Source organism: Tachypleus tridentatus, chromosome 1 (genome assembly GCF_004210375.1).
Source record: "Tachypleus tridentatus isolate NWPU-2018 chromosome 1, ASM421037v1, whole genome shotgun sequence".
Classification (NCBI taxonomy): domain Eukaryota; kingdom Metazoa; phylum Arthropoda; class Merostomata; order Xiphosura; family Limulidae; genus Tachypleus; species Tachypleus tridentatus.
The window spans coordinates 172,971,068-172,985,993 of NC_134825.1; the positions used below are offsets into that span (position 1 = coordinate 172,971,068).

The window sequence follows — 14,926 nt, forward strand, 5'->3', positions numbered from 1 at the left end:
TCTACTGCACATTTCAGCAAAGAGCTGCTAGTAAAACAACATTTAAGGATTTCGACACAAGAGAAGATATTGATTATAATCATTTGATACAGAAATTATTAATGTGAAATTAAGAAATCTGTCAACTCTGTGTTTCAAAAAAACTAAAAATAGATGAATAAAAGACAAGTTGGAACATTACTGTTAATGAGACAACTTGATAATATTCAGATGTATCTGTTAACGAGACAACTTGATAATATTCAGATGTATCTGTTAATGAGACAACTTGATAATATTCAGATGTATCTGTTAATGAGACAACTTGATAATATTCAGATGTATCTGTTAATGAAACAGCTTGGTAATATTCAGATGTATCTGTTAATGAGACAGCTTGATAATATTCAGATGTATCTGTTAATGAGACAGCTTGATAATATTCAGATGTATCTGTTAATGAGACAGCTTGATAATATTTAGATGTATCTGTTAATGAGACAGCTTGATAATATTTAGATGTATCTGTTAATGAGACAGCTTGATAATATTCAGATGTATCTGTTATTGAGACAGCTTGATAATATTCAGATGTATCTGTTATTGAGACAACTTGATAATATTCAGATGTATCTGTTATTGAGACAACTTATCTCAATAACAAAATCTCCAAGTAGACAAATTAAGTTTATTTAATCACCTGTGTGAAAAAAACTATGAACAGGAAAATTAATAAAATTAAAAAAAATATTGTTGTATATATTCATGGAGTATTATTAGTTTTACTGCAAATAGAAAGAGTACTGTAAAGTTTGTATACACTTTAGAAAACACTTGCAGGCATGGAAGTGCTTCATAAAATATTGCATTTGAAGAAAAACAAAATCTGTAAGCCAGTTTTACTTGATCTGGTCCATCAAAACATTTCTTACATGATTTCCCTACACTTGATCTGGTCCATCAAAACATGTCTTGCATGATTTCCCTACACTTGATCTGGTCCATCAAAACATTTCTTGCATGATTTCCCTACATTCTTTTTGGCAAGTCAGTAGTTTTAGAAAAACTTCATATTTGCTGTCATGGAAACTGGAAGAAATATACCAAAACAGCAGTTATCGTACTCATGTAAAGTCATACATTAAGTAATGAACAGGCAAAAGGGAAACAAGTTTATTATTCTCTCAATTTAAGATGATGATGTTAAATAACTTTTTTATTTAAATTACAAGAAAATGGATCACTTATACTTTTTAGAAGAAAGTTCAGTTGAAGAAATATAGACTTATCTGTGCAGTGTAACAAAAATCAACAGTTTTATTCTAAAGCATGAGTGATTCTGTTTTCAATAAACCCAGAAGCAAAGAACAAACTCCAAAGTTATAATTTTCCTATACTGAAAATGTATTTCCAGTAAGTACATCTGTTCTCATCCATAGCTATTGTTCAGTGGTGCTCCTATATGTTAAACATTTTTGTGCATGCTATTTGGAACTAACTGATTGCCCCATGTCATGTATGCAAATCATCATAGGACAACCCTCAACCAACAAAGCATGTGACTCCCTCTATTCAACTCAACTAAACTATCACTTCTAGTTTTGGCAGAAAATGATTTATTGATTTTCAATGGAGAGGAAAGGTGGGAAGTGTGAAAGGAGATGGGCACCTACATCTTCAGTTTAGGACAATTATAACTTCCAGTATGATTCATCCAAACAGATAAAATCCCACACTTAATAAATGGAGGGACTGGTGCAAGAGAAAGAAAAAAAGTATCTCTCAAAAGCATTGGAAGAACACTTTACAAGAGGAGATCTTTGGAACTAAAGATCTGATGTAGGAGACCACATCACTTCTGAACCAGGTATGCCAAGTGTGGAAAGTTGTTGCATATATGAGCAAAAAATATAGGAACACATTCAAGTGGGAGAGAATGTTGGCAGGATAGGAATCTGAACTATAGGAACACATTCAAGTGGGAGAGAATGCTGGCAGGATAGGAATCTGAACTATATGATATTTATAAAACTCAATTCCAGAAAATATAAAATTCGGTAAGATTACAAATATGTACTCTAGGTGTAGAGTGGCTAGGACAAGATAGATCACATATAGTAAGCCAACTATAATACAAAACACAGGCCTCTTGGAAATTACATCCATGTGGGGATAAGAAAGAAAATCGTACCAGCAGCAAGTAAACAACAATCCAAAACCCAGTCATCTAGTGGGGGTGGAAAAGAGGAACATACTATCTTTACCTCAAGTTCATGAGAATGAAGGGACTCATATCCTCAACCCATGAGCAGGGTACATGATAATGTGATGGACTGATTGACTGGAATTCTGGGATCTGGTATCAAAAAGATGTTTGCTTGATGTAAACCATTTCACTCATGTGAAATTGACAGGAACCACCTCAGGGATACCAGAAGAGGAAGAACTGGTTTAGTTTTTAAAATTTTGCTCAAAGCTACGTTAGGGTTATCTGTGTTAAGTGTCCTTAATTTAGCAGTGTAAGACTAGAGGGAAGGCAGCTAGTTATCACCACACACTGCCAATTCTTGGGCTACTCTTTTACCAATAAATAGTGGGATTGACCGTCACATTATAATGTCCCCATGGCTAAAAGAGTGAGCATATTTGGTGTGATGGGGATTTTTGTAGGCTAACTGGAATGCGAAATCTAAGAAACTACAGCAGGTACACAACATGTTTTATAATATGCAATTAAAATCATGAAAAGTTCAGATATTTACTAAAGTTGGTGTTAAAATCAGAATTTGAGATCATATTGAACAGATTTCATCTCATGCAATTTAAAAACATAGTTTTACATTCTTCTGCTATTTAATAAAAGATATAATAAATTAACAATATTTTCAAGGGAGGCCATTTTTGTCCACCCTGTAACATGAATAAAGGTGATAATACCTTGGAATAAAAAGACAAACTAAAAAAGAAAATTGTGATACTTAATGTATAGGAGTAGCTCCATAAAAATAGACCAGTGGAGAACTGACCATAAGAATATCAGTAGCAGATAAAACAAGTGCCCCATCCTAGAATATCCTAAAAGCAAAGAAGCCATTTGTGGAGGGAAGAAATTGAAAATGACAAACACCCCAATATGGAGAGCAGAAGGTATTCCACAGAAACCCATAAACGTAAGTGGAATATTGAAGAAAGAAGGTGGAAAGTAAAATTAACTGTAGGAACGTCAGTAGGGGATAAACTGGATAGTATTAAGGGAGATGAAGATGACGTGAAGAAAATTATCCTGATGTTCTGCTAAGACAAATAATTAACATCCATATAGGGTGAGGCTTGCAATTATCCATTCTCAAATAGATGAACATGAAACAGTGTTATGAGAAAGGGGAATATAACATGTATAACAAAATAACTGAGACAGGCCTTGCAGTAAAGTCATGAAAGATTCATGAGAAGGTTGAGGAAAAATGACAAAATCTAGGTGAACTGAAATGGGTTCAGCCATTATAGGAGAAAGGTGAGCAATATTGGGAACAAGGAGAGTGGACCTTGGCCTCAGAGGCTATCACAAACAAAATTAATGGTAAGAAATATAAACTATAAAGAAAGTAAAAAATGAAATAGTATATTTTAAATGTGAAGAAACTGTATAGTGAAATAAATGTGTATGTGATGTTATGTGTTGAAGGGAAAATATTTAACCAAAGTATTGATTCACCATTACACAGAACCACGGGTAAAGCAAAAATAGCAGACACTTATTAAGCCTAATCAAACAAGATATTTAACCAATTATTGATTAACCAAGAAGTAGAACTATAGGTGAACTGAAAATAAACATTTGTGAAACCTAATTGAACACTACAGTAAAATAAAAACTTAATAAGTATCAATGAGATGTATGAAATAAAAAAAACAATGTCATTGAAATAATGATAGATACACTCACCATCAAGATGAATTATAGGTAATCCTACAATAACAAAGACAAATGGTAAGCCTAAGTGAAAGGTATAGGTAAGAGGATAAAAATTGAGCGTAATTTTGAACTTCACTACGAGTATTAACCAATCTAATTAAACTTATGTTATGGAACCAAAATAACTACATATAATTATATTACGAATAAAATTATTCAAAAACCATAACAATAGAACATCTTAGTTTTTCCAAAGTCTGCAGACTGTACTTTAAATGTGTAGGCCTATAAACATGAAGTGAAATCTGACTAAAGTGTTCATTATTCAATCAATTTCCAGATGAAGTAAAGTCACAAACCTTCTTGTGGAGTACCATGACCTAAAGTTTAGATAAATTGTGCTAATAGAACACATAACTGCAAAAGTAGTAGCATAGAGTTCATAATGCAAAATTACTAAACACAACAGTGTTGGCAGAAAGTTTGTTTGTTTATTTTTGAATTTTGCACAAAGCTACTCGAGGGCTATCTGTGCTAGCCGTCCCTAATTTAAGTGTAAGACTAGAGGGATGGCAGCTAGTCATCACCACCCATTGCCAACTCTTGGGTGACTCTTTTACCAAATGAATAGTGGGATTGGCAGTCACATTATAACATCCCACGGCTGAAAGGGCAAGCATGTTTGGTACGATGGTGATGCAAACCCACGATCCTCAGATTACAAGTCGCATGCCTTAACATGCTTGGCCATGCCAGGCCATTGGCAGAAAGTTCTGTAACAAGGTAGAAATATAGAACAATTCCACTTTGGACAAGTTACAAGTATCACACTACTGCATAATAAAGAATAAACTTGTTGAGAGAAATTAATAACAACATATGGTAAAATATTAAAACACTTAAAGAGGGCAGCACCAAATTAGAATAGCTATTTACATGAGTAGAAGCAACATACTGTATTAAAAACATTTTTTTTCCTTATTATTATTATTCCTTATTATTTTATTACAGAAGAACTAAAATTACCTTTTATCTCTTAACTGTGGTAAAACAACAGTTCCTTCTCCACACATGTGTGATGTAGCTTCACTAACGTCCTTGTACACACTGGCAACTGTAGCAGCTAATACAGCACCTCCCAATAACACTGATTCAGGTTCGCCAGGAACAAGGACCGGTAAACCTAAGTTAAAATTATAAAAGTTGTACAAGGAAAAAAGGTTACTGTAGCTTTCCCTAATGGCATTTAATTTAACATCGTATGCAATAAACAAGGACTGGAAATTCTGGGTTAATCATAACCACAAAATTTGTGTAAGGGGAAAGTTAATATATTGCATGATTAATACTAACTAAAATTTGTAACAAGTGCAACAGTGTTTGCATTCTGTAAATATTACTCATGTTTGAAGACAATTATCAATACCAAACAATTTAACTTAATGAGTACAGAGACCATCCAGTAGATCAAGACCATACTGGAAAAGTAACATACGTTATAACTTTAAATTCATGATGTACATCTTCATGAATCATGGTGAATGTTTAGTAAATAATACAACTCTATTGTTCATGAAACATCAGTTGTATTGGTAAAATGTTTAGACTTAAGATATGTTTGCAAGACAAATAAGTCAGTTTGACAACTTAGAATGCAAGGTAACATGAGTCAAAATGCTTTGTCAACTATATAGTTTAGAAACTATGTTTTGTGTAACCTCTACAACCACCTAAGTAGACATCTAATTTTAATTTCAGTATCTCTGTATGCTGTGTCTTGTATTTTCTCTAACATGAGGTGTTGAAAAATCAGAAATGTTGGGTATCATGAAACAGTGATGAATATAACAAGTCACAAGTTGGAAGATTCATGAAACTGATGAATATAACAAGTCACAAGTTGGAAGATTCATGAAACAGTGATAAATATAACAAGTCACAAGTTGGAAGATTCATGAAACAGTGATAAATATAACAAGTCACAAGTTGGAAGATTCATGAAACAGTGATAAATATAACAAGTCACAAGTTGGAAGATTCATGAAACAGTGATGAATATAACAAGTCACAAGTTGGAAGATTCATGAAACAGTGATGAATATAACAAGTCACAAGTTGGAAGATTCATGAAACAGTGATGAATATAACAAGTCACAAGTTGGAAGATTCATGAAACAGTGATGAATATAACAAGTCACAAGTTGGAAGATTCATGAAACAGTGATGAATATAACAAGTCACAAGTTGGAAGATTCATGAAACAGTGATAAATATAACAAGTCACAAGTTGGAAGATTCATGAAACAGTGATAAATATAACAAGTCACAAGTTGGAAGATTCATGAAACAGTGATAAATATAACAAGTCACAAGTTGGAAGATTCATGAAACAGTGATGAATATAACAAGTCACAAGTTGGAAGATTCACGAAACAGTGATGAATATAACAAGTCACAAGTTGGAAGATTCATGAAACAGTGATGAATATAACAAGTCACAAGTTGGAAGATTCATGAAACAGTGATGAATATAACAAGTCACAAGTTGGAAGATTCATGAAACAGTGATGAATGTAACAAGTCACAAGTTGGAAGATTCATGAAACAGTGATAAATATAACAAGTCACAAGTTGGAAGATTCATGAAACAGTGATGAATATAACAAGTCACAAGTTGGAAGATTCATGAAACAGTGATGAATATAACAAGTCACAAGTTGGAAGATTCATGAAACAGTGATGAATATAACAAGTCACAAGTTGGAAGATTCATGAAACAGTGATGAATATAACAAGTCACAAGTTGGAAGATTCATGAAACAGTGATGAATGTAACAAGTCACAAGTTGGAAGATTCATGAAACAGTGATAAATATAACAAGTCACAAGTTGGAAGATTCATGAAACAGTGATAAATATAACAAGTCACAAGTTGGAAGATTCATAAAACAGTGATGAATATAACAAGTCACAAGTTGGAAGATTCATGAAACAGTGATGAATATAACAAGTCACAAGTTGGAAGATTCATGAAACTGATGAATATAACAAGTCACAAGTTGGAAGATTCATGAAACAGTGATAAATATAACAAGTCACAAGTTGGAAGATTCATGAAACAGTGATAAATATAACAAGTCACAAGTTGGAAGATTCATGAAACAGTGATAAATATAACAAGTCACAAGTTGGAAGATTCATGAAACAGTGATGAATATAACAAGTCACAAGTTGGAAGATTCATGAAACAGTGATGAATATAACAAGTCACAAGTTGGAAGATTCACGAAACAGTGATGAATATAACAAGTCACAAGTTGGAAGATTCACGAAACAGTGATGAATATAACAAGTCACAAGTTGGAAGATTCACGAAACAGTGATGAATATAACAAGTCACAAGTTGGAAGATTCACGAAACAGTGATGAATATAACAAGTCACAAGTTGGAAGATTCATGAAACAGTGATGAATATAACAAGTCACAAGTTGGAAGATTGATGAAACAGTGATAAATATAACAAGTCACAAGTTGGAAGATTCATGAAACAGTGATAAATATAACAAGTCACAAGTTGGAAGATTCATGAAACAGTGATAAATATAACAAGTCACAAGTTGGAAGATTCATGAAACAGTGATGAATATAACAAGTCACAAGTTGGAAGATTCACGAAACAGTGATGAATATAACAAGTCACAAGTTGGAAGATTCACGAAACAGTGATGAATATAACAAGTCACAAGTTGGAAGATTTTTTTCAACATTCATAAAACTTGCTGCTTTTCTTCAAGGAACAAAGTGTGACCATAAAGGTGTTAAAAGTAACACATTTATGCCTGTAGCAGTCATACATATTACCTACTCAGTGCACAAGTTTGATAAATTTTAAACTGGAAACTACATGTTAATTATAATGTTCTTGATACTGAAAATTACAGATGTTTCAAGATGACAAGGAACCAACTTGAAGTAAAAAGGTTTCCTCAAGACGGCTGCTGTGGGTAATTATTAGCACTTTAATTAAAATAAAGTACAGAACAACATTTTGATCTTTTTAGGTCATCTTCAGGTTAACAAAGGTAGAAACATTGTTCTGTATCTTATTTTAATTGAAGTGCTAACACCCATCTTTAGAATACAAGTTTCCTTTACATCAGTCATGTTTAACTGATGTTTTATACAAAGCTGTTGCTCGTACCTGTTGCATCAGCATGCATCTGGACATAAACCTTGTTTTTCGCTAATCCACCACACATGAAGAGCATTTCAACTTCGTGACCTGCCATCTCCAAATTCTCTATTATGTGTCTTGTTCCATACTTTAAAATTAAAAAGGAAATAATAAAGAAGTTGAAAAAAGACAAAAAAGAACAACCCAGTGCAATAAAATAAAATTTATATTGACAATATTTTTACAGTACAATTATATAAGAAACCAAACATACAACCTAATATCATTTAGAGACACTAACACAGTTGTTGCCTGTAAAAACATATTACTGATGCAAAGACTTACAGTGAAACATTTAGTAACAGATGGTAAGTGAAGCATCTTACTGCTTCAGGTAGCAGCAACAAACAAATGAACTAACTACTACTTTTGTAGCACGAGTTGCTCAGTAGATACAAGCAGAAAATAGTTCTATACTCATTAATATCTGTGGTAACAGTTTGAAATGCTTTCTTTAGCCTACTGCTGGGAATTAAGCTCATTGTCATAAATAGGCAATTAATTTGTACTGTTAAATGTACAATACACTATTGTATTAGACAGTAAAACGATCTCATGAAAACATGAGAACTATAGTTTAAAGTCACTTATATACCCACACAAATTGATAATAAAAAATATTACCCAATAACATTATATACATGGTAAAGAGAGATTTATGTATGTGTGAATGTGTACATTTTATTATAGCAAAGCCACATCAGGTTATCTGCTGAGTCCACTGAGGGGAATGAACCCCTGATTAAAAGAGATTTATGTGGTATAACTTTTAACAACAGTTTATTACTAGTTGCTTTGAGATAGATTAATAAAACAGCTTGATGCTCATGAAAAGGTGATAAAAAAAAACATTATATATATTTGTTTAAAAATTATAATTGTAATTATTTAGAAACAGAAGGTGAATGAAACAGTTTACAAGTAGACATTTAGAAAAAAAAAATATTAAATAGCTTTTCACAGTTTTTTAAATACTGGAAATTGTTCAGATGAAAAAAATACTCCCAACTGTTTTACTGCAGCAGAATAATACACAAACTTACTGCGAGTGACTGAAGACTTGCAAGATAACTGCATGCCAAATCATTCTCATCTGATGTTAAAGTTAACCCTAAAATCTACAGAAAAAAAATATTAGATTATGACAATTAACACGATTACGATAAATGTATTTATTTTAGTTTGAGTTTTTTATTAAGTATATTTCATCACAACTTTTATGGTCAGTGAGATTTAGTTTTTAAAACAGGCAGGGTGTTTCAATCATTCTAAAGTACCTACAACAGAAACATGTACCTGTTCTAAAAACAAACCTTACTTACTGTGAAAGCTATAAATTATAATAAAATATACTTTTAATTTAAACAAAAAAACCCAAAAAATCCATCCTGATTGTCTCTTAAAAACTATACAGAAAATACCTTTTACATAAAGGCAGAAAAGATTTATAACATATTCAGGAATTCCTAGAACAAACAATGTAAAGGTTTACAGGCAAAACTGTGAGAAAGGATTTTATTATTTTAGTAGATAAATTACACAAGTTAGAAACAATATTTCTAGAATATTAAATATCATATTACTTGAGTCATTTTTACAATAATTTATTTTATATTTTCATAATGTAAATTGGTATGCATCGTAGAAATTAACTTTGGTATTTTTATTATTGTTCAGTATTTGGTTATATATTTTTTTGTCTAATTCATAATCCAAGGTCATTCTTTTTGAAACGTTTCAAAGAATAATTTTAAGTAACATGTATTTTAAAGTATTGCTACTTGTTTAATACTGGTTTTTAGAACACTGGAACTCCTGAAATAGAAAACTAAACTAGAAACTGTAAGAACTTACTAGTGGTTGTCAGCTGTTTAGTTTATTATATATTAATATTTCATTCTTAAATCAAACAAGAAAACTAAACTAGAAAGTGTAAGAACTTACTAGTGGTTGTCAGCTGTTTAGTTTATTATATATTAATATTTCATTCTTAAATCAAACAAGAAAACTAAACTAGAAAGTGTAAGAACTTACTAGTGGTTGTCAGCTGTTTAGTTTATTATATATTAATATTTCATTCTTAAATCAAACAAGAAAACTAAACTAGAAAGTGTAAGAACTTACTAGTGGTTGTCAGCTGTTTAGTTTATTATATATTAATATTTCATTCTTAAATCAAACAAGAAAACTAAACTAGAAAGTGTAAGAACTTACTAGTGGTTGTCAGCTGTTTAGTTTATTATATATTAATATTTCATTCTTAAATCAAACAAGAAAACTAAACTAGAAAGTGTAAGAACTTACTAGTGGTTGTCAGCTGTTCAGTTTATTATATATTAATATTTCATTCTTAAATCAAACAAGAAAACTAAACTAGAAAGTGTAAGAACTTACTAGTGGTTGTCAGCTGTTTAGTTTATTATATATTAATATTTCATTCTTAAATCAAACAAGAAAACTAAACTAGAAAGTGTAAGAACTTACTAGTGGTTGTCAGCTGTTTAGTTTATTATATATTAATATTTCATTCTTAAATCAAACAAGAAAACTAAACTAGAAAGTGTAAGAACTTACTAGTGGTTGTCAGCTGTTCAGTTTATTATATATTAATATTTCATTCTTAAATCAAACAAGAAAACTAAACTAGAAAGTGTAAGAACTTACTAGTGGTTGTCAGCTGTTTAGTTTATTATATATTAATATTTCATTCTTAAATCAAACAAGAAAACTAAACTAGAAACTGTAAGAACTTACTAGTGGTTGTCAGCTGTTCAGTTTATTATATATTAATATTTCATTCTTAAATCAAACAAGAAAACTAAACTAGAAAGTGTAAGAACTTACTAGTGGTTGTCAGCTGTTTAGTTTATTATATATTAATATTTCATTCTTAAATCAAACAAGAAAACTAAACTAGAAAGTGTAAGAACTTACTAGTGGTTGTCAGCTGTTCAGTTTATTATATATTAATATTTCATTCTTAAATCAAACAAGAAAACTAAACTAGAAAGTGTAAGAACTTACTAGTGGTTGTCAGCTGTTTAGTTTATTATATATTAATATTTCATTCTTAAATCAAACAAGAAAACTAAACTAGAAAGTGTAAGAACTTACTAGTGGTTGTCAGCTGTTTAGTTTATTATATATTAATATTTCATTCTTAAATCAAACAAGAAAACTAAACTAGAAAGTGTAAGAACTTACTAGTGGTTGTCAGCTGTTTAGTTTATTATATATTAATATTTCATTCTTAAATCAAACAAGAAAACTAAACTAGAAAGTGTAAGAACTTACTAGTGGTTGTCAGCTGTTCAGTTTATTATATATTAATATTTCATTCTTAAATCAAACAAGAAAACTAAACTAGAAAGTGTAAGAACTTACTAGTGGTTGTCAGCTGTTTAGTTTATTATATATTAATATTTCATTCTTAAATCAAACAAGAAAACTAAACTAGAAAGTGTAAGAACTTACTAGTGGTTGTCAGCTGTTTAGTTTATTATATATTAATATTTCATTCTTAAATCAAACAAGAAAACTAAACTAGAAAGTGTAAGAACTTACTAGTGGTTGTCAGCTGTTCAGTTTATTATATATTAATATTTCATTCTTAAATCAAACAAGAAAACTAAACTAGAAAGTGTAAGAACTTACTAGTGGTTGTCAGCTGTTTAGTTTATTATATATTAATATTTCATTCTTAAATCAAACAAGAAAACTAAACTAGAAAGTGTAAGAACTTACTAGTGGTTGTCAGCTGTTCAGTTTATTATATATTAATATTTCATTCTTAAATCAAACAAGAAAACTAAACTAGAAAGTGTAAGAACTTACTAGTGGTTGTCAGCTGTTTAGTTTATTATATATTAATATTTCATTCTTAAATCAAACAAGAAAACTAAACTAGAAAGTGTAAGAACTTACTAGTGGTTGTCAGCTGTTTAGTTTATTATATATTAATATTTCATTCTTAAATCAAACAAGAAAACTAAACTAGAAAGTGTAAGAACTTACTAGTGGTTGTCAGCTGTTTAGTTTATTATATATTAATATTTCATTCTTAAATCAAACAAGAAAACTAAACTAGAAAGTGTAAGAACTTACTAGTGGTTGTCAGCTGTTTAGTTTATTATATATTAATATTTCATTCTTAAATCAAACAAGAAAACTAAACTAGAAAGTGTAAGAACTTACTAGTGGTTGTCAGCTGTTTAGTTTATTATATATTAATATTTCATTCTTAAATCAAACAAGAAAACTAAACTAGAAAGTGTAAGAACTTACTAGTGGTTGTCAGCTGTTTAGTTTATTATATATTAATATTTCATTCTTAAATCAAACAAGAAAACTAAACTAGAAAGTGTAAGAACTTACTAGTGGTTGTCAGCTGTTTAGTTTATTATATATTAATATTTCATTCTTAAATCAAACAAGAAAACTAAACTAGAAAGTGTAAGAACTTACTAGTGGTTGTCAGCTGTTTAGTTTATTATATATTAATATTTCATTCTTAAATCAAACAAGAAAACTAAACTAGAAAGTGTAAGAACTTACTAGTGGTTGTCAGCTGTTTAGTTTATTATATATTAATATTTCATTCTTAAATCAAACAAGAAAACTAAACTAGAAAGTGTAAGAACTTACTAGTGGTTGTCAGCTGTTCAGTTTATTATATATTAATATTTCATTCTTAAATCAAACAAGAAAACTAAACTAGAAAGTGTAAGAACTTACTAGTGGTTGTCAGCTGTTTAGTTTATTATATATTAATATTTCATTCTTAAATCAAACAAGAAAACTAAACTAGAAAGTGTAAGAACTTACTAGTGGTTGTCAGCTGTTCAGTTTATTATATATTAATATTTCATTCTTAAATCAAACAAGAAAACTAAACTAGAAAGTGTAAGAACTTACTAGTGGTTGTCAGCTGTTTAGTTTATTATATATTAATATTTCATTCTTAAATCAAACAAGAAAACTAAACTAGAAAGTGTAAGAACTTACTAGTGGTTGTCAGCTGTTCAGTTTATTATATATTAATATTTCATTCTTAAATCAAACAAGAAAACTAAACTAGAAAGTGTAAGAACTTACTAGTGGTTGTCAGCTGTTTAGTTTATTATATATTAATATTTCATTGGTTGTCTTAAATCAAACAAGAAAACTAAACTAGAAAGTGTAAGAACTTACTAGTGGTTGTCAGCTGTTTAGTTTATTATATATTAATATTTCATTCTTAAATCAAACAAGAAAACTAAACTAGAAAGTGTAAGAACTTACTAGTGGTTGTCAGCTGTTTAGTTTATTATATATTAATATTTCATTCTTAAATCAAACAAGAAAACTAAACTAGAAAGTGTAAGAACTTACTAGTGGTTGTCAGCTGTTTAGTTTATTATATATTAATATTTCATTCTTAAATCAAACAAGAAAACTAAACTAGAAAGTGTAAGAACTTACTAGTGGTTGTCAGCTGTTTAGTTTATTATATATTAATATTTCATTCTTAAATCAAACAAGAAAACTAAACTAGAAAGTGTAAGAACTTACTAGTGGTTGTCAGCTGTTTAGTTTATTATATATTAATATTTCATTCTTAAATCAAACAAGAAAACTAAACTAGAAAGTGTAAGAACTTACTAGTGGTTGTCAGCTGTTTAGTTTATTATATATTAATATTTCATTCTTAAATCAAACAAGAAAACTAAACTAGAAAGTGTAAGAACTTACTAGTGGTTGTCAGCTGTTTAGTTTATTATATATTAATATTTCATTCTTAAATCAAACAAGAAAACTAAACTAGAAAGTGTAAGAACTTACTAGTGGTTGTCAGCTGTTTAGTTTATTATATATTAATATTTCATTCTTAAATCAAACAAGAAAACTAAACTAGAAAGTGTAAGAACTTACTAGTGGTTGTCAGCTGTTTAGTTTATTATATATTAATATTTCATTCTTAAATCAAACAAGAAAACTAAACTAGAAAGTGTAAGAACTTACTAGTGGTTGTCAGCTGTTTAGTTTATTATATATTAATATTTCATTCTTAAATCAAACAAGAAAACTAAACTAGAAAGTGTAAGAACTTACTAGTGGTTGTCAGCTGTTTAGTTTATTATATATTAATATTTCATTCTTAAATCAAACAAGAAAACTAAACTAGAAAGTGTAAGAACTTACTAGTGGTTGTCAGCTGTTTAGTTTATTATATATTAATATTTCATTCTTAAATCAAACAAGAAAACTAAACTAGAAAGTGTAAGAACTTACTAGTGGTTGTCAGCTGTTTAGTTTATTATATATTAATATTTCATTCTTAAATCAAACAAGAAAACTAAACTAGAAAGTGTAAGAACTTACTAGTGGTTGTCAGCTGTTTAGTTTATTATATATTAATATTTCATTCTTAAATCAAACAAGAAAACTAAACTAGAAAGTGTAAGAACTTACTAGTGGTTGTCAGCTGTTTAGTTTATTATATATTAATATTTCATTCTTAAATCAAACAAGAAAACTAAACTAGAAAGTGTAAGAACTTACTAGTGGTTGTCAGCTGTTTAGTTTATTATATATTAATATTTCATTCTTAAATCAAACAAGAAAACTAAACTAGAAAGTGTAAGAACTTACTAGTGGTTGTCAGCTGTTTAGTTTATTATATATTAATATTTCATTCTTAAATCAAACAAGAAAACTAAACTAGAAAGTGTAAGAACTTACTAGTGGTTGTCAGCTGTTTAGTTTATTATATATTAATATTTCATTCTTAAATCAAACAAGAAAACTAAACTAGAAA

The 14,926-nt window shown here is 29.5% G+C and overlaps 1 protein-coding gene across 2 annotated transcripts in view; it reads right to left on the reverse strand.

Annotated features, from left to right (window-relative positions):
* Positions 1 to 653: 653 nt before the first annotated feature.
* Positions 654 to 14,926, reverse strand: part of LOC143230408 (FGGY carbohydrate kinase domain-containing protein-like) — a 297,176-nt gene continuing 282,903 nt past the window's right edge. The window contains exons 1-4 of one of the 2 annotated variants that reach the window (XM_076463921.1): positions 9,174 to 10,088; positions 8,098 to 8,218; positions 4,922 to 5,078; positions 654 to 1,068 (exon numbers count right to left, since the gene is read on the reverse strand). In XM_076463921.1, coding sequence (XP_076320036.1) covers positions 984 to 1,068; positions 4,922 to 5,078; positions 8,098 to 8,185 — 330 coding nt within the window. In that variant the 5' untranslated portion in view covers positions 8,186 to 8,218; positions 9,174 to 10,088 and the 3' untranslated portion in view covers positions 654 to 983. Of the gene's footprint in view, positions 1,069 to 4,921; positions 5,079 to 8,097; positions 8,219 to 9,173; positions 10,089 to 14,926 lie in introns of those variants that run through there. The other variant, XM_076463931.1, reaches the window with a different exon arrangement.